The 19,903-nt window shown below is 44.5% G+C and overlaps 1 protein-coding gene across 1 annotated transcript in view; it reads left to right on the plus strand.

The window, feature by feature from the left end:
• Hk (potassium voltage-gated channel subfamily A regulatory beta subunit hyperkinetic) overlaps positions 1-19,903 on the plus strand; it is a 71,951-nt gene that overhangs the window by 22,745 nt on the left and 29,303 nt on the right. The window contains exons 2-5 of the mRNA XM_077677875.1: positions 13,258-13,396; positions 14,623-14,751; positions 16,598-16,641; positions 18,681-18,718. Of these exons, the coding sequence (XP_077534001.1) occupies positions 13,347-13,396; positions 14,623-14,751; positions 16,598-16,641; positions 18,681-18,718 (261 nt within the window). The 5' untranslated portion in view covers positions 13,258-13,346. The remainder of the gene's footprint in view (positions 1-13,257; positions 13,397-14,622; positions 14,752-16,597; positions 16,642-18,680; positions 18,719-19,903) is intronic.

A 19,903-nucleotide genomic window follows, 5' to 3' on the forward strand; every position in this document is an offset into this window, starting at 1 on the left:
AAAAGAATTAAATTCTAGCGCTAATTCTAAATGAAGGTGAAAAGGCACCCTGCCTGGGAGAGGTCACCGCCGCCGCAGCATTCTCTAGAAGTCGTTATGGATAATTGGAGACATGGCTACGAGTGTGCCATCCTTCCAGAGACACTTCCAGATCCCGCTACCCCTGCCTCGAGTCTTTTGCTTTTGCTCTTTCTTTCGTTTTCTTTTGCTCTGCTATAAAGTTCCACTCTTAGAGACAAAGATTAAGAGTCTCCGAGTTTTTATTTTGTTTTTGTTGCTCAGAAAGAGCACAAAATGGCTTAGTAAAGGGTGTAGAAAGATGTGTATATCAGCCTGTCTCAAGATCATCGCTACCGTGCCAGCATTCGTCACCTCGCATTCTCAGTGGAGTGGGCGCGACACATGCAGCCCGATAAAGCACGTGGGAACGGCCGAAACCTGGCTCAGATATACCATGGACGCGGCTGAAGTTGCAGCGCGAACCGAAAAGGGGAAAAATACGCGTGGGAGCATTTTTATCCTCTGTTCTCGTGCGGCCAGCAAACCCTAAGCCCCTCCTGACACCGCCAAGCACGGAGCCCCGGCTGCGGAGTGTTTTCCGAGGCCCGTCGCACGAGTGGCATCGTTCATGGGGGTCCCCTGTTTGTTTACTCCGGGACGTCACTGCTGATCCCATGCCCCCGCCCCCTTCTTTCTCTCCTCTCGACGCCCTCTCTCCCTCCGCCACGCCTAGTAACGGACCGCGAGCGTGGAGGCCCATGTATTATGAATGCGGCACTGGGGTACCCTGGACGCTGGCGCGGCGGAAGGATGTAGCTAGTATTTGCCCTCTGCACTTTGTGCGTATGCGTTTGTGTGTGTATGTATGTATGTATGTATGTATGTATGTATGTATGTATGTATGTATGTATGCATGTATGTATGTATGTATGTATGTATGTATGTATGTATGTATGTATGTATGTATTGTATTGTATGCATGCATGTATGTATTGTATTGTATGCATGTATGTATGTATGTATGTATGTATTGTATGCATGCATCCATGTATGTATGTATGTATGTATGTATGCGTGTATGTATGTATGTATGTATGTATGTGTGTGTGTGTATGTATGCGTGATATATGTATGTCTACTTATGTATGTATGCGTGTACGTAGGTATGTATGTATGCATGTATGTATGTATGTATGTATGTATGTATGTATGTATGCGTGTTTGCATGTATGTATGTATGTATGTATGCATGCGTGATATATGTATGTCTGTCTACTTATGTATGTATGCGTGTACGTAGGTATGTATGTATGTATGTATGTATGTATGTATGTATGTATGTATGTATGCATGTATGTATGCGTGTGTGTGTGTGAGAGAGAAAAAGAGAAGAGGCGCTAATAGCCTTGTGATTGGGCCATGTTTTTGCAACTGGGTCATGTTGACGGCAAACAGCTGCGCTGCTTTGGTACAATGACACAGCAGTGCAGGCCTAAAAAAAGGTTAGATTGCTTGTTACCGTTCATATTCGTGTTGTTGTCGCCGGATTTTCCGTAACAATGTGTACCAGCATACTCTTGTGTTGGAGGCCAAGGGACGGTGAACTTATTCCGAAGGCGAAATGCTGTGTAATGCCGCGCTGTATTCTCCCATAAGATGTTTCCGCCGTTGTCTTATCGAAAGCTTTCCGGCTAGTCATTTCCTAGCAATTGATTCCCGCGTGGACCGTAGATTACATTTCAACCTTGGCGGAAGGGAAAAGAAAATTGGTACGACTCTAAAAAGGTATTTCAAAATAATTCATTACTAAAGAAAACGTACCGGGATCTTCGGCTCAGCTCCTACTATTCCGACGCATTCCATGAATATCCGATGTCAAATCAATTTCGCTACCTAAGAGCAACGTACAGACGACGTACAGTTGTTTGTGAAAGCTCGAGACTAATAATATCGTTAATCCTCTGAGTCTTCCCCGAACGCTGTTCATTTTTTACTGACATTCCATTCGTAGCTTAGCTTTGCTTATACCTTTGTTGTGCAACGTTGCGAAAGAATTTCGCTTGCGTTTATATAGGGAGTTGCATTGAAATGTCCCGAAAGTTTCCCTGACGTTTTGTTATTATCGTTATTAGAAATGGATTGTTTATGTGCGCGTTGTGTATGAGTGAAATGTAATCTCAATTCCACTGGCTACGTCTCCTCTGGTTACTGCACGGGGGATGTCGATCGTACAGACTCCTGTGTACAATAGAATGCAGATCCATACGCTCTTATAGAGATTGCATTTCTCGGTTGTTATTTCTTGGCAGATTAGGCGTACTATTTACGTTGGCTATTAAATCTAAATAAGACTTTCGTGTTTTTTTGTGCGAACATTTTTTTTTTTTTTGCATTTTGGTTGACTAGTTCTTCACGAGCAGAACCGAACAGATATTTTTGCCGGAACTGAACCGGAACCCGAACCGTTATTTTTTGTGCTCGCTGAAGCCGAACCGGAACTGAACCGAAAAAAAATGAAGGAAACCCACATTAATACGTAAGACTTGAAGGTAGCGAAGCTGTACGCAACAGTAGCGTTGTTTCTCTTTTTCACCTCACGGCGTTGTTTAAGCCTCGCCGCTGTACGGGGGACAACAGCTGGATGTTCGTCTTCGACTAATGCACACGGTTCTACGCCGCACGTGGCCTCGTGCCCTTACTTTGTGGCGCGCGCTTATCGCTGCGGCGGCGGCCTCCTCACATTCCTCCGCCACTTCCCACGCATGGGTCCCGCGCACGTCTCCTTTCCCTCCTCATCCATCTCTCCCCTGCCGCCTATCTCTCCGCGTTATCGGGCCTCTGCTCCGTGCCGTGAGCTCGCGGAAGAGGGTGCGGTTTGACCTCTAGCGCTCAAGGGCAAAACTGGCCACGCCGCGAAGACTGTCCGAGGTAGCGTAGCGTAGCTTGCGCGACAAAATAATTAACGGGTACCGGCTCACGACGAAACGGTTCGACCACCCGTTGTTGATACCTCGAAGTCAGTGTCATTCGGGCTTTTCTCTTCCGCGCAAGATGAACTCCGTAACCTCTCACGCACGCACTATTCGCCTTCAGAGCAACAAGACTACCAACGCTCTATACCTGGTTGCAAGATGGGGAAGGGTATGCGCTCAGTGTTGCCAAGGCGCGTTGCTGCTGATTGTGCGTGCAAACTTCATGACTGGGCGAAAGAAATGGCACACTTTTGCTTTTTTGCAGGCGATATGAAACACCGGAACGACCCTTCCTTCGCTCGCTATGGCTAAGAAGGAAAACGCCTATGTGTCGATATTTCGACGTCCGTTAAAGCCTCCCAAGTGGTCAAAAATTTGCGTCTCATAGCACAGGCATAGGTTGGGAGCATTAAACGAGGCAATACTCTTTTTTACAAGTGCATCCCAGCCTAAAGCAACTAGAAAACACCCATCGCTTGGTTTTCAAAAAAATTCAGGGAAGCTCGCACTCTTGCGCAAGACTTTAATGGCGAAGCTGTTGCAGCTGAGTATTTCCAAACACACAGTTAAGTTTCAGAACCACTGTTTATTTGCATAGAACTTTTACGCTTTCTACGGGCGACGAACTTAAACACCAGACTATAGACTGAACGCCTTCAGTTTCTATCAGTGTCAGTGCTTCAGCATACTGTCTACGCCAACTTCTCTTCATTCTTTCTTTTCTCTTTTTTGCCTATTTTCCCTTTCCCACGTGCAGGATAGCAAACTAGGATCTAGCCAGGTTAACTATCCTGCCTTCCTTCTACGCCCTTCCTTCCTTGCGGCGCTAGTAATCGTCGTCATATGCTTCGAAGAGGCGGTCATCTTTGCCGAGAGTTGTGGATACAAAGAATTCTTTCTGGAAATCAAAGCTAATACGTTAACTCATTCGGAAGTATGCGAAGTCTCGAATGAAAAAAAAAAAAGCTTTGGCAATAGCTGCAACAGCTGGTGTTTTAAAGAGGTAAATTTTCTAATTTTGCTGGAATAGTCCAGCCCGTCTCTGACCGGAGCAGGCTTTGTTTTTTTTTGTTTTTTTAAGGGATTTTTTTTCTGCAAACTACCTTAGAATATCTGATTCTTTGTGCGCAAGGAGATATTCATTAGTTTTAGTCTAACATAAAGAGGTCGACCGGACCGACCGGACACACCTATCGCCGGTTTCCGATCCGACTATTTAGAGTTGTTTCTGAAATCGCACCACTGTTACTTGTAAAATAGGGTATTTTTAATTTTTGTTTGTGTTTTGTTTGTACAGCCACTCTAAATTACCAAACATTTTTTTTTTTTACAACGCTGATAATAGAACTCATCAAACCGGTTCGCGAACCGGTTCGGAACGTAATTTAGTTGAGCCAGAACCAAACCGGAAAGAAATAAATTCAACAAAACCCGAACAAGAACCGAACCCTTTTTTTTTTGTTTTTTTCTGTACGGCACACTGGAATTAACATAACTGAATCTATTCGTGCTCTCCCCCAAGAAGGTGTCGTATACGATGCACTTGCAGCTATATATGTGATCAATTTTGAAATCTCACAATGCAGCTGCAAAAGCGGGAAGGGAAGTTTATTTTTGAAATTTTTTGCAGAGGAAATAAGTACAAAGAGGGAATGGGCGAGCTCATTCACCTGGCCGGCAGCCATATGAGTGGGAGATTAACCAGAACTTTAACTGCAATTCCCTAATCTTCATTTCAAGAGCACGATGGTACCCGAGCACAAGTAAAAATTTGAAACACCGTAATTACTCCATTCTAAGCAACTCCTTTTTCCTACGATCGCGATCGATCAATCAATCAATTTATTATTATCTGAAAATGATGCGTGGGGGTTATATACAGAAGTAGGTCCAAAGGTCGGAGACTGTAGCGGTACCTGTAGCGGGACTGTAGCGGGAGACTGTAGCGGAGACTGTAGCGGGATGCCCAAAGTTAGGGGGGGGGGGGGGGGATACTTAGATTCGAAAAACGTAAATTAACCCCCCACCCCTCTTCATTTTTTGCGTCTTTATCTCGACCAGACGGGCACGTTTCAGTTGGGTGATATTCGAAAGAAAACTACATGCAGACAGGGAACCGACTGCTTACATGTGATACTCAGTCACTCTCACTACCACTCGAGCGTGTCATACCGCTTGATCCGCCGTTCTCAGTATCCACAGCAGGTCGCCTTCCGTTCCCTCTAAGTGGTTTGTAATTGAACACTTCATAAAAGACTTCTCCACAATGTCAGCTTGAGCCCCTTTCCATGCGTACGAAATCTACCTTGCGATGGTTGCTTAGAAAAGGTGGGACGCTTAGATTCGCACGCAAACTTTTTTTCCATATTTTTTTCCGAAAGTAGGGTAGTGTGCTTAGAATCGGGGGGTGCTTAGAATCACGAAAATACGGTAATTAGAGTAATAGTAGAGTCATCGTTATTTTTGTTACCGAATGAACGATATTGGCGTGGAAAGCAGCAGGTAACAGGGCTGTGAATGTCACCAGACTGCACGACTGTGAGCAGTGATCACTGCGTCGCAGGTCACTGAATCTGCCGCGGACAGCACGTCATCCTCAATACCTGCTGGTCTTGAATGCCAGTCGTTTCCAGTTATAACCAATGTTTTCAAAATGAATTCAGCGTATTTAAATGATTTTTTTCTGTTTTAACCGAGACATCCGAACCCTAGAAAGATATCGAGAACTTCGCTCAAGAAAAATGTTGTGTGGGTCAAGTGAGTTTGATTAGGATGCTGAGCTTAACCGGAACATCAACGTACGACATACTAACGGCGGTATACATCACGAACTAAACGTCGTAAGCGTTGAATACGAGAAACAAAACAGAGTGAAAGGCACCAAACTTTCTTCTTCATTAGAGGGGAGAAACTGGTGGGTGCACTGTTTTTCTCATTGTTCCTCCAACACAGTAATTTGGTGAAAGTGAGCGGCCGTGCCTCCAACGTTTGTCTTTATTTATATATTTCTGAATATACCAGCAGTTTTGAACATTTTGTAAGAGCATATCGCTAATGAAACAATTTCGAAAAACAAAACAAAATTAATCCTACGTTTTAGGATTCCTGTTGCGGCAAGGTTTATGAAATTATAGTCGACATGTAGCTTGTCCCGAGGTTCGGTTAACTTCGCACTTTTACAATAGGCGAATGGCGTTGATTTTCGCTTGTCGGGAGGCTTGGCCAAAACGCCGTTGGCCAACCCAAAAGCCCGAGTCGTTGGCTGCAGGCCACGGCCTTACGTTTGACAGTGTTCAGCAGGCCAGCTGCACTGGTCACCGACAACCACGCGTTACGTTGCTTATGGTCAGCCACAAGCCAAAGCTGCTTGGTTAGTGTTCTGTTCCCTGGCAAAAAGAGAAGATACTATTTTCGTTCAAGAAAGATGGGGCTATGACGCACAGAATGGCTTTGTTGAAGCTGCTTGTAAACAAATTCATGGGGCATTTTCTGTCAGATTTTGCCCGTAGACTGACGAAGCTTCACATGAGGCAATCTCCTCAACTTAAAGCCAAAGTCGGGAACGGTTGCGAAAGCTTCAAGGAACGGAAGTGCCCAGAAATAAAATATACCCGCCACGGTGGCTCAGTGGCTAAGGCGTTGTGGTGCTGAGCCCGAGGACGCGGGTTCGATTACCGGTTCCGGCGATCGTTTTTCTGATAAAGGCGAAAAGCTAGAATGCCCGTGTGTTCGAGATTTCGGCGCACGTTAAAGATCCCCAGGTGGTCAAAATTAATCCGGAGCCCTCCACTACGGCGCGCCTCATCGCCTGTGTAACGTCGGCGCGGTAAATTTCATAATCAATCAATCATAAATTATGGCAGTCGACCAGTGGTACCAGTGTAACTGATTTGTGTACCTTGAAAGTTGTCAAGCTAACAGCCGGATCCGAACTTACCAGTACGGTTTAAGTGCTGATCGGTACCATGTCGATCGGAAACCATGGGTGCTGATTCGTGCGACCGCAACGTTTTATGTCAGCAGTCGCCGATCGCACTGCCTAAGAAGCGGGGCTGGCGAGGTCGGGAATGAATTCAGCCACATATGGTGGCACATGCCGTACTGACCCAGTTTTTTCTTGGCACGGTATGCCTCATCACAGCTATTACAGTAGACTCTCGATAAACGGAACTTCAAGGGACCAAAAAATTATTTCCATTTAACAGGAGTACCGTTTAGTGAGAGAGATGCGCAAAACTGCAAATTTGTCTGCGAACATCACACTCCTAATACAATTTCATAAAACTAACCACTAGAACGATAGTTCTTCACAAAAAAAAAAAAAAAAAACAAGCAAACTACAAGAGGCTTAGGCACGAAAATCACGAAGTTTATTTCGCAACAGTTGGTCACTGTGACCTAAAGAATGCATGAAAATCACCGAAGAGCCGCTTTCGAAGTGAAAAATGATGTCTTTTCTTTTCTAACGTAAGCGCATGGTCTGCACGCCTCAGGGCTCCACTTCGCGAGCGCTTACGAGCCACCGAATTTAGAGACCGCAACGCGGTAATAAAGCTCAAATAGCACTACGATGGCACGGACGAGGCGGCAGGAGCTAAGCCCTGTAACCTCGGCGACTTGAATCGAGTCCGAACGACTAGAACAAGAACTATGATGTTGTATTCGTCGCGCTAACACAGCTGACTAATAACGAGACGAGGCCTACGAGGGCAACGAGGCAAAAAAAAAAAAAAGAAAACAAGAACTAATTAGCCGGAACCGAAAAATGCTGATGTTATGGGTTCGGCAAGAAGTTTTATTTTCTGTTACGTTTACACGGTGAGACGGAAATTTTAGTTCCGATTACCGAAAGTTTTGTTTCTTTATCCGAATACAAAACCAACCAACTTACAGGCTACGGTTCCGTTTAAGCGGCAATTCCGTTTAAGCGATTTCCGTTTATCGAGATTCTGCTGTATTTTATTTTCCCCCAATTACCATAGCGTATTATCTATCCCTTTCCCCTAGACACGTAAGTTCGCCAAAGGGAAACACGGAATCCTTGTACCCTCTGTAAATAAAAATACATGTTACCTTCGCCACCTCCTGGATCCTGTGGGCGACGGCTGCATGACCAGGTTGTTGCAACCAGATGCATAACAACGAATGGTTGTTATGCATGCGTATGCAGGTTGTTATGCATCTCAGCGCTACAGCCATGGCTAGAGCGCCGTTCGATGGCATTCGAATTTTTAAGACTGGTCTGGCACAGGCTAGAGCGTGTGCCGTTGTGGTGTATGCTTTTCCCAGCACCGTACAGAACTGTTTAGAACCGTTTAGAACCGTTTAGAACTGTTTAGAACCGTATAGAACGGTATAGAACCCAGCACTGTATAGAACTGTTTATTCTAACTTCGCTGGACAAGATGTGCTCTTACATGCCCGTAAAATGCCGCTTTCTCCCTCAACAAAAGCTCTCTTCTTCAAACTGCACAGCGACACTTTGCCTGTTAAGACGCGGCTGCACAACCGGAACATTTTTGTGTCTTCTGTGAACGGTCGCCTGTGCAATGAATCGGAAACTATTGAGCACCGCTTTATAAATTGTAAGGATGCCGTACTATTTTGGGGTGTCCTCCAAAGAACTCTTAAGAAGGACACTGAATTGACTCCACATGGTATACAGTATCTCGTATCACCCGCAGGCGGTTATGTTCCATAGGAGTGTTTTTTCCTAGTCGCTCAGAACAGTTTATGGAAAATACGAATGCTGGATAGGCACGCTGAGCCTATGGTTTCTTCTAGATCACACTTCTGCCAAATTATCAATAATCTTAAAGACGTCTACGAGCAAACTGATTCTCGTCCTGACTGGTATCCCCTCTTCATTACTAGTTGTTAACTGTTGCCCCTGTTTTAAACCAAGTGTTCATAATTGTTCACTCCGTTTAGTTTTGTCTTTCATCTTGTAATCAACTCATTTGTATTTGGACATAGTTGTAAATATGTGTTGTAAATATTCTTTTCTACATTGAGCTGTAGTGCAATAAATACCATGTGGAAAACAAAATAAAGTCGTTGAGGTATAAGTTTCCGTCTTAGCTTCCTGTTACTAAGGGCAGTGGTTCGAATCCGGCTCAAACCTCCTTAATTTTTTACATCTGTTAAGTTTAAATTATAATTTTCATGGTTTCGTTTTAGTTTTGGGAGTTTCAAATGATTTTTCTTCTGTTGGTTAGGTTGTGTTACGTTAGTTTGCGTTGCGTTACTTTAATGGAGGGCGAAATAGTGCCAGACGTGGCATTTTTTCATCAAAACGTCATTGGACGTCGTTTTAGTGGAGTGCTAATACTAGTACTGTCGGACCGCACTCTAGACACAGCCTATGCACAAAGATGGCGGGGTCTCAAAAAGGAAGAAGAAGAACAACAAATAAGAGGCCGCGTGTTTCCGCGGAGGAAGCACACATGCACAAAGTAAAGAGCTTGTATGGCTCCAAAGTTGACGGAAACTTCGGCTCAAACTCAAAAGCTATGCAATGCAAAAGCGACGCAATTTCCGGGCATATAACGCCTTTGCCAGCACCAAAGCCATTTTCAAATTATGAGCGTGCATGTGCGCCTTGGGGAAAAGTGTAGCGTGGCAGCCCATTACCGGCAAATTCTTCCTATTTCAGCAACCGGCGGCTGCTTCCCTCCCAATAAAGGGTCTATTCAGTAGAGGAGCGGGTAAGTTTAGGACATTGCGCTGACCACGCTTCTCGTCTTCGGCAAGGCTTGGATGCGTACCTCGAAAGCGCTGCGTGTCATTTGTTCGTCCCAGCCTCTGGCTTAGGCGTGGTAGCGGTAACAAACGAAGCACTCGGCAGTGCACGCCAGAATAGGCGGGCGTGGTCGCTGTCGACCCTATAAAGATCATTCCTGAGAGCTTGCTTGCATAAGCCATCTCGGGCTTTGTCGCTTCCTGGGCTTCAGCCGGCGCTCTATTGGCCAATCTCGCGCAGTGAAGCTGAACATTCTTTGTGTGGAAATACCGGGGATTTTTATACTCGACGCGACGAAAGGCCGAAAAGTTGTTGCGTAGGCGACAGAGGAAAAAAAAAACGAGCTTGATGATAGAGGGTGTGAAGAAATGACTTGGAGCTAAATGGCGCCGACCAGTGAATAAAACACAAAGTAAAAGAGACGTTTGCGAACAAGGCTCCGGTGTAGGAGCCGAAACGTCTCTTTTATTTTTGTTTTATTCTTTGGTTGTGGTCGTTTAGCTCCTTCAATGTATCCTCCCGACCAGACGAGCGTTCGCCAAAACCTCGACTTTAATATAAAAGCATGCTTTCTGATTTTTCTACAAGGGTAAATACATCTTCCTTTATTGTTGTTACGCATGTATGTATAACTTGGATAGAGGGCGCAACATACTGGAGTTGATTTCATATACTGTTCGCGGTACCTTTTTTATGTACCTTCGGGTGTTTAAAGTGACGATAAAGAGGAATCAAAGTTGATGAGCCGCGTCATCGGCGCCACAATGAATCCAAACGCTGACTGTGCTGTTGTTGGTTTGCCTTCTTGTACCTTTTTTTGCGCTCCAGGGAGAGTGCATTGTAGCTGGGCTTCATTGACGGCTTTCTTGTAGCTTTTGCTCTCGCTTTCTTTTTTGTTTTGTGAATGCCGTAGGCGATGTGCAGTTCGCTATGCTGAGTACAGCAATAGCGCTGGGATTTCAACGCGTTTTTAAAAGCCCCGGTTTTGTTAAACTTTTCCTTTGAGTCCTTTACGCGTACATTCCTTGGAATGAATTTAAACACAAATTATGAAGTCGCACCACGCGTTTATGTTCCGGCGTACTTCAAAACTCATCGATGTGATAATCAGACCCCACTATTCTGTGTCCAGGCAGTACTTCAGCGTTACCGTATGACCCACGTTATAGAAGAGGCCACGCAGCGCAAGATGCCCAAAATCCGATTTACACAAGGTTTCGTGCGGTATAGTGCAAACTTATTGTGTCCACGTTACTGGGCATCAATACGGAGATTAAAACGGTTCTTTGGAATCCTTACGAACAAATTAACTCTTAAAGTTTGCAATCGAGCGTTATTCACCTTCGGGAAGTTGTTAGAGAACCGAGGGTGCTATTCTCAAGCTCGGAAATTTGACACGTATTCGCCGTTTTGACCAAAAGCCTTTTTTATGATCGCCTTTAAATTTCGTCACGTGCTTTTGATATTGAATTTGTATCCTTCAACTGTCGGAAGCAAAAAGCAATTGTTATAAATGATAAAAAATTTTAGTCGGGTTGATGAATTCACCTTAAGATTCTTGAAGTCAAGGATATCCCCCTTTCTCCCTTTGTCCATCTCTCGTCTCGTGTGCGGTAGCAACGACAACGCTGCCATGGTCTATCTAACGGCTTTGTCGGTTGTAATCATGGTTATTTGCAACAAAGTTGCTAGCATAGATTTCGGACGGACGGCTGGCTATTCCCGACTGTGCGTTATTTTAAGCTAAGTGGTGTCACGTTTTAAATCTAAAATCCAACATGTTTTAGTAATGCAAGTAAGTTGAATCAACATATCAGCCCTCTTAGTGTGAGGCACTTTTGTTTTCCTTTCAAATTTTCAGAATCCCGCACAGACGTAACCGATAAATACAGCATTTCGCGTGAGGCTTGCAAAAAAAAAATTAGCAGTGGCTTAGCTCGGCTACGCCAGGATATACGTAGCGTGAGCTAAGATTCAGCTGTTTATTGTTAGGTTTCCTGGTTGTCTAGGATTAGCTCATTATCATGCTTACTGCTGCTAAAACGATTTCCAATCCAATCCAATCCAGTCCAGTCCAGTCCAGTCCAGTCCAGTCGCGGCGGCGGCGGCGGCGGCTCCGGCGCGCCGGCTGTGCGTCGTGAGACGTCACTGCTCCTCCCGGATGCGCAGCACGGCTCTACGGGAGCCACGCCAAACTGCTCAACCTCGGCCAGTGTAGCTCACGCCACAAAAAAAAAGAAAAAAAAAAAGAAAAACGATCAGCACACATGGACCGTGTATAATGGCGTCCTACCAAATCTTTCCTGAGTTTCATACAACTTTACACTACTTTTTTCGCTAACGCGACATCATCTTGCTTACCTTGACGTTGGTCTAGCAAAAGCTGCTCCTTTCTCCTCTTTTTTGCCTGCCCTCTCTTTCATCCCCTGCACACCCCTTCCCCAGTTTCGAGTAGCAATCCGGGCTCCAAGACTGGATAATCTCTCGGCCTATTCGTTTGTTTCTCTCTCTCTCTCTCTTGGTGCGGGCGAGTTCACCCGCCGCGGTGGCTTAGTGGCTATGGCGTTGTACTGCAAAGAACGAGGACGCGGGTTCGATTTCCGGCCGCGACGGCCGCTTCTCTGATGGAGGCGGTAAGCGAAAATGCCCGTGCGTACGAGATTTCGATCGGCACACGTTAAAGATCCCCAGGTGGTGAAAATTAGACCGGAGCCCTCCACTACGGCGCGGCTCATCGCCTGAGTTGCGTCGGCGTGTTAAACCTCAGAATCAATCAATCAGGTGCGGGCGGGTTGGTTCGAGATAAGTGAAAAGAATATAAAGGGGGCATGCAGACAAAATAGGTCTCGTTCAATGAAAAGACAGCTTTGTCCGGGTAGCAATGTAACCACTTTTATCGTGAACTTCCAATAAATAACGGAAATATCAGTGGCGACTACCTAGCCACTTTCCGGTCACTTCTCTATGACGTCGGAGAATCTTGTTGGTGCTATTAACGACAGCCTACCTCAACCACCGCTAGAAAACGTGACTTTGCAGTTGTAGAGGGGCCTAAGTTTCATCTTTAGCGCATTACTTTAATGTGGACGTGCAGTTATAACGTACTGATAACGGTGTTTCTAATGTTCGCCAATAATGCGTCACGCCTGCTCATATTACGCCTCTGCATTCCGAAGTTTGAAATTTTTTCAGTATTTCTTCAGTTTCTTTTTTTTTTTTTGTAAAAACACGTCTTTCGTGTCTTTGAATGGTGCAGAGTGAGTCACTAAAGGCCAATTTTTTCAAAGACGCCAAAAACGCGGACACAAACAATATGGAAAAAGCTTTTTGTCAGTCTTGCTTGTTTGTCCTATTGTGCCCGCGTTTTTTGCGCCTTGAAACCTTTTTCAGGCGTACCTTGATTTTATTTATTCTGCGCAGTCTGCAAGAGCAATCATTGTTTGCACCTACTAAATTACTTGTGACCCAAGGGCAAAGCGGGGTAATGTCGAGGGTCAACTCCCTGGTGGCCTCTGGTGGCCCCTTTCCTCGTCGCCGACGCAGAGTCTCCGAGCCTGGTGGGTGACGTGCACCACGGTGGACTGGGCACGTCCAAGCTCGGCAGGCAGTACGTGGCGCTGGACTCGGACTGCATGAGTGTCAAGAGCGAGCACAACCTCACCAATGCGCTCATCCAGAACAAGTAAGGCGAGCCAGAACTTTTTTCACAAGAACACGCGTTCGCTGCATTTCGCTCATTAGCTACGCTAATACCGCTTCCGTCTCGTGGTTAGAAAATTCGCGCGAACTCAAGCGGAACTAACGGGGGAAGATAAAAGGACTGGAAGAGAGGAGACCTCCTGTTTTCTGAGCTGTGTTCGGTTTGTTTTGGTGCTTCTTTTTGAAATGAATCGCCTTACTGACCTCACTGATTGCTGGGACTCAGCATTCGTAATCGTCGTAGTGGTTAACCCTCGTTGCTTATTCTGCCGTATAATTTAAATCTAACATCACCTGCTGTGTCAGTCTTAAGCGATTCTTGTATAAATGTGAACGCGGTTCTCTACAATTCCCCGGGTTTGAAAACTCGCGCCATGTCAGGACTTCTTTAACGCCACTTGCTTGCTTGACCTTATTTTTACCTTCGCTGCCCTGGATATAAGCTCGCGTATTGTGTTGTTGTTTTTATTGTATTTACGTTCTTTACAAAGCGTTAGAGTTTCTTGCGTTTATGAGCACATCGCCTGTTTATAAAACAATTCGCATAAAATGCATAAAACAAACAATCCGCATAAAACATTAAGTTTATGCGGATGCTTTCCCGCATTACGTATGTGCCTACGGCAAACCATGCTTTACAGAGCAGCGTGGAGAGTCGTGGGGTCTAGAAATGTGATGAGATGAAACGGTTAGACTTGATGACAAGCAAAAAAAAAAAGTAGTCGGAAAATTGGCGCAGAATCATTTCGTCCGGCGGAAAAAAATTAACTCATTGGGGACTCATCCTACGCTGTATTTTGCGTCGTATTAGCAGCCCTGTATGTTCTTCCCCATGTATCGGGCCCTTTTCCATCGCGAAGAGCGATTGGTAACACTGACACATGCCCGCACGCACGGAATTCCAGGCCCAAACAAAATTACAGTTAATAGCAACTAACCAAAGGTGTTTACAAAAGGGCCCAGAAAAATCATTCTACTTAACATAAAGTTGCGCAGAAAAAGCATCCGTTGTGCTTCAGCCGGATTACAAGTCGCACGAATGTCTTTCAAACTGCCTTTGATTGCGCATTACGCGTAAACTGACAAGCAGAAAATCCGACGATGCTACGCTTGCTATTTCATACCACGACCGCTCACTTTTACTGCCTCTTGTTGTGCGTCAGACAAGTCCTTCGCCATTCTTTCTCCTGCGCGCGGCTAAATGCGCAGCTGCCGCGCGCCCATGGCGAGCCTGGAGTGCCTGGACGAGGGCACGCTGTCCAGCGGCAGCTCCGTGCTGGCCAGCCAGCCGCCCACCAGGCAGGTGTCGCTCTTCGCACCGCCCGCCATACGGTACAGGTGAGGAGGAGGGTGCAGCTGGGTTGAACCATGGGCGCTTCGTTGCTTAGCAACCGTTTCTGCCAGCGTCCATCGGCAGATCCCCAAACCGTTGTGCCTAGCGTCACTAAATAAAGGCTTTTAGTGACGTTTTTATCTTATTTAGTGACGCTAGTCGTGCTGAACGTTTGGAGCTGTTAGTGTCAGCAGGAACAGGCAAGCAACATTGCCAGCTCAGATGGCTGTAGCTCGATGGGAGCAAAATCTACAAAGCGCCGCTTCTCAGATTTTTACTCTCGCTAAAGGAATTAGTTGGTGGGAAGACGAATTCAGCCAATTGGACAAAAGTGCATTAAATAGCACTAACGTAAAGTACCGACTGAACGCCCACCCCCTTTAGGGGGTAAAATATTCAATTTTCTAAATGACCCCAAAGATTACCCACCCCCTAAAATCGGTGGCTTTAGCGCCGATGAGTGAACAAAATAAACGCGAATCATCAATTCATGTGTTGATGCAGTCACTTATTTGTCCTTTCCGCACTTGAGCCGGAAGTCCGCCCATCTGGTATTTTTTCCTAACATCTCCGCAGTTTTGGTTGGCGGTACGGCCACTTTTTTCTAGTTTTTCGCACCTGAACCGAAAGAGCGCCCACCCTGTGTTTTTACTTGATATCTATATTTCGGGTGGGCGTTCTTTCGAAATTTTACTGTAGTGTTTCTTGAAGTCCCCAGATCCCCGTTGCTTGCCGTTGTAAAGCAGCTGTTTGCGAAATGATGATGACAGTTGTCAAATACGACGAGCGAATACGAAGCAGAACAAGACTGAAATGGAGGTAACAGCACGCTTCAGAATAACATTATACCGTGCGGATAGAATGAGGTTATCGAAACCGCATGTTGCCGTAAACCCGCTCGGGACTTCTTGGTACAGCTTCGGCGCTTACGGAATGCGTGCCGCAGTGTGCTTAGGTGATGCTGCGTTTCTTACCTTGAAAAGTTGTTTTGGAGAGTAGAAAGAAAAATGCTTAATTTTTTGTTGTTTGCGCAATGCATGTAAGCTTTAACTAGTAAAAATATCCGTCAGAAACCTGTTACTTATTTACGCCCAAAAAACGACCTTGTGTTCTGAGAAAAGTTTCTTTTAGTCCTTTAGTCTTTTAAGCTTCTGCTAAAGTAATGTCTCTAATATTCAGGTCAATGTGCGCAGTAACAATATTACTTCGCAACCAACTCGCAGAGCTGCGTTCAATGGGCTTCTTTTTTAACTCTCGAAACACTGTGTACTGCCCCAAGCTGTTTTGCAGCCGAGTAGCCAATCTCCTAAGTGCTCTTGATAGAGAGAGAGAGAGAGAGAGAGAGAGAGAGAGAGAGAGAGAGAGAGAGAGAGAGAGAGAGAGAGAGAGAGAGAGAGAGTAAGTATAAACATTTATTTTTTAAAACTGGGGGAGGGTGACAGGGTTAAAGAAAGCGGGGAAGGGTGGTCATCCTACTCCTGTAGCCCACGTGCCACGGCCGCTGCCCTACCGTTCCACCAGTGCGGCCTCAATGTACTGCTATCTACGAATTAAACTAGAGCACAAAAGTACGGACTTAAGCGAACAAATTTCGGATTGCTTTCTGCGCGACATTGCTCATTGACACGAATGAAACTCGGCTATCGCTATTGGTACCGCAATGATTTTATTTTAAGTCATCTCCATCTTATGTGTTTAGTCCGTTGTCTTTTTTTTCCATCGGTGAAGGAAGTGTGTTATGAGGTGAACAACAAATGGGAATTCCTTGTCCTAGTATTTATTTCTAGAGTATTGTATTTATCCTTAGTTTTCTCTTGTTAAACTTGCATCCCCTTCTCTTTTTTACCACAGAAATCTTGGGAAATCGGGACTACGCATATCAAACGTCGGGCTAGGTAAGATCCCTTTTGAATGAGTATAAGGAGTCAAATGTTCAGCTTTTGACACCGCTGATTATGAATGTTATTAGGATGGATATGAGGAAGATGATGATGGCTTTATCCACATCGAAAGTACTTATACATCAAGATGGAGAGTTGGGCGAGTTGGTATTGCGACATGGCTTAGAAACAGCGCGGTAATTTAGGAACACAAGAATACTAAGATCAGTGCTCGACTTTTTGTCTGGTTCTTTTCTTTGTGTTCTTGTATTACCGCGCTGTTTCCAAAACCATGTACTTATGCATATTTACGTGAGCCCAGCCGGAACAGGCTTGTTGGGCTGCACCTGGCAATCACGGCCTACGCTTCGAACAATAAAGAGGAAGCAAAATTATAAGACAATCATACGCGAAGCGAAAAAAAAAACACGCCAGGAAAAGTGTTCTGCAAGTTTCAAATGTCATAAAATAATTTATGTACGAATCTATAGAGTGTTCAGACAACAGTGTGAATGCATCCTACGGCAATATGAGTTAAACATTTGGGCACACAATAATTCCATACATTACGTTGACGGTGGCTATACCACCTAGGAATAAAAATGCTGAATGTGAACGCGATCTTCGTGAGACGGAATAGAGATAGGACTAAAAATTCACTGGTCTCAGAATGTTTGCGAAAGAAAGTCTGAAAAAGCTAAAAATGACAAGACAGCGGCTGCAATGTTGTGAAGATGTTAGAACTGTGAGAGTAGTGTGTGGTATGTGCAACATTTCAAGGTAAATATTTTAAAATAGAATTACCTTTTGCCCGATAAGTGAAATGGCAATGGTAGAAATGGTTATCGTTATCCCGGTGATTGAAAGCGTTAAACGATAATTATAGAGGACACAAGATATGCCGTCAAGGCTTCGTTCAGGCGAGCCCAGGTGGTAATCAAAAGTAATGTTGGAGTTAAACATAATGGCGAGATATTCTGCACCGTTTGAAAACAGAATTGTACTGCAGCTATAATTGAAGCAAATGGAGGTACGACGAAAATTTAAAACATTACGAGGATTTTTTTGTGCGGGTTAAAAAAAGACGGGTTTTGCTTTTTCTTGGCTAATTATGATTGAGTTATTCGAAACATCATCAAATTCCTTTATAGTCTATATTTTAGGAGACTTAATTGCGTTCACAAAATTTGGATTGGAAGATACGAGAAGAGTACCATAAAAGTATGGAACCTTCTACAACGTAAAGCAACTGCAGTTAACTCGTCAATGTAAAAATTGAACAGAAGCGGTGATAGCGCTGGTCCCGGAGATGTACCGGACACCATCCTTCGAAACCGATGCGTTTTTTTTTCGAATCGTATAGGCTGGACACCACCACACGGGGCCAAATATTCAGATATCCGTAAGTTAGGGTACGAGGCAGTGAACACTCTCGTAGTGCAATTCCTTCAGTCAGGTACAGCATATGTTCGCATTCCAAGATGAATAACAAAGTAAGGTATTTAGTTATTTTGGAAATATATTAGCAGTTTTTGACCGATGCCAGTAGATATAGATCACTGTAATGTCGGTATCAAATGATGGCATTTGCTGAAGTAATGATTCGGCAGAACAAAAAATGACATTCAATAAAAAACCGTCAATGTTTTTGTTGATGAACGCCATAATGACACAACCTCGATTCCCTTGGCGCGTGCAAGAATTACTTGCACATTTGTTTCACATAAAAGTATGCCCCATTTTCCTGTGTACATTATTTAACGTTCAGTGTTTCGAAACGTGATAATAAATTCATTCCCATCTTTACGGCTGCTATGAATATTTATATGCCCAACTAAAACTGCATTCATATTTTGTAGTTAAAGTTGATGAAAAGTATGAAAATAGGATCAATGTTGAAACACCATGTCCATTTATAAAACATAGTTAACATTACATATTGAGTTCAAAAGATTTATTTGGGCTTCTATACCTTAATTTATACTGAACAAACCGCATTGCTAGAGGCGTATTCTTCCGTTCACGAGAATCAACTTTGTGTCTTTCCTTTTCAGGAGCCTGGGTTACTTTTGGCTCCCTAATTTCAGAAGAGGTAAGGTTCCCAACACGACTGTCTACAAACCACTCTGTGAAGATTCGGCTAAAAAATTACCCGCGAAGTTTGATGTTATTTTCCAATTTAATACTTTGTTGACGTTTTTTTCCCATCCCAAGCAAATGTGCAGCAGTTTTGTCGCAGCATCACGGCTGATTGTCATGTTAAGCATAAAGTGCCTTGACTAGAGCTCAATCAATCTTCGAATTTTTATGCGTGCGTGTGTACACGGACTCTTTTAACGCAGGTTTTGAAAAATAAGCACACATGTCCGAATGGAGAATAGAACCAAATAATAGCCACTGGGCTCTCACAATCAGCAGCGAAAAATGTAAAATTTCAATGTTTTCTACGCAATTGTCGTTGTTATTAAGAGGTCCAGGAGACAAAAGCACAGCTCATCATAGGTCATACAGCTGGCCTCATCAGGTACCAGAAACCGGATAAGAATAGAACGCCTTGCTGAAACAACCAAAAGCGTAAACTGATGAAAAAACCTGGCAGAGGCTGGCTCATATTTACACGGCAGAATCGACCAATAACCTATGGGCCGAGTTGTTGTTACATAAATTTGGAGAGCCAGCTGGAATGAAGAAGACGAAAACGCTCGATTTTATCTCGCGCAAGTTGGAGAACCTCTTATTGGGAGACGAGGGCCCATAAGCCTGAATCGAAAGGAGGTGGAGGGACAGGGAAAAATACAAGAAGTTTCTAGGGTTCAGTTCGTTGAGTGCACAAGGAATGGCTGAATTTTTGGTATCTCCAATGTCACTGGCAGCAGGATATCTTGAATGTCCCACTCGAATGCCCCATGCCAGACCGCTTTGAACTTAAAAAACTTCAATTCAGTACAGTAGTTGCGTGTCAGTTTGTTGTGCATTTGAGTGCCGTTGGAGGTGTGTGAATGTCCGTACGTGCGTGCGACGAGGAAGTGTTGGGCGAATATTAGTCACGTCCTGGATAACGTCCCGTATATAAGCGATGCGATGTCTCAATTCCGTGATATAGGCGGCTTTCACAGACACACTTTCTGTGAAGAAATCGCGAGTGCAGCCTAAAAAATAGTTAGCCCAGCGCACAGACTATCACGTACGAACAATTTTGTTGAGGGCTCAAAATCTCAAACGTGTCTCATTAAACCCAGAATTTCACAGCTGGATTTTCATGCGAATGCGCCTGTGG

Source organism: Haemaphysalis longicornis, unplaced genomic scaffold, assembly GCF_048455015.1.
Source record: "Haemaphysalis longicornis isolate Haplotype H1 unplaced genomic scaffold, Haemaphysalis longicornis Haplotype H1 scaffold_7, whole genome shotgun sequence".
In the NCBI taxonomy this organism is placed as follows: Eukaryota; Metazoa; Arthropoda; class Arachnida; order Ixodida; family Ixodidae; genus Haemaphysalis; species Haemaphysalis longicornis.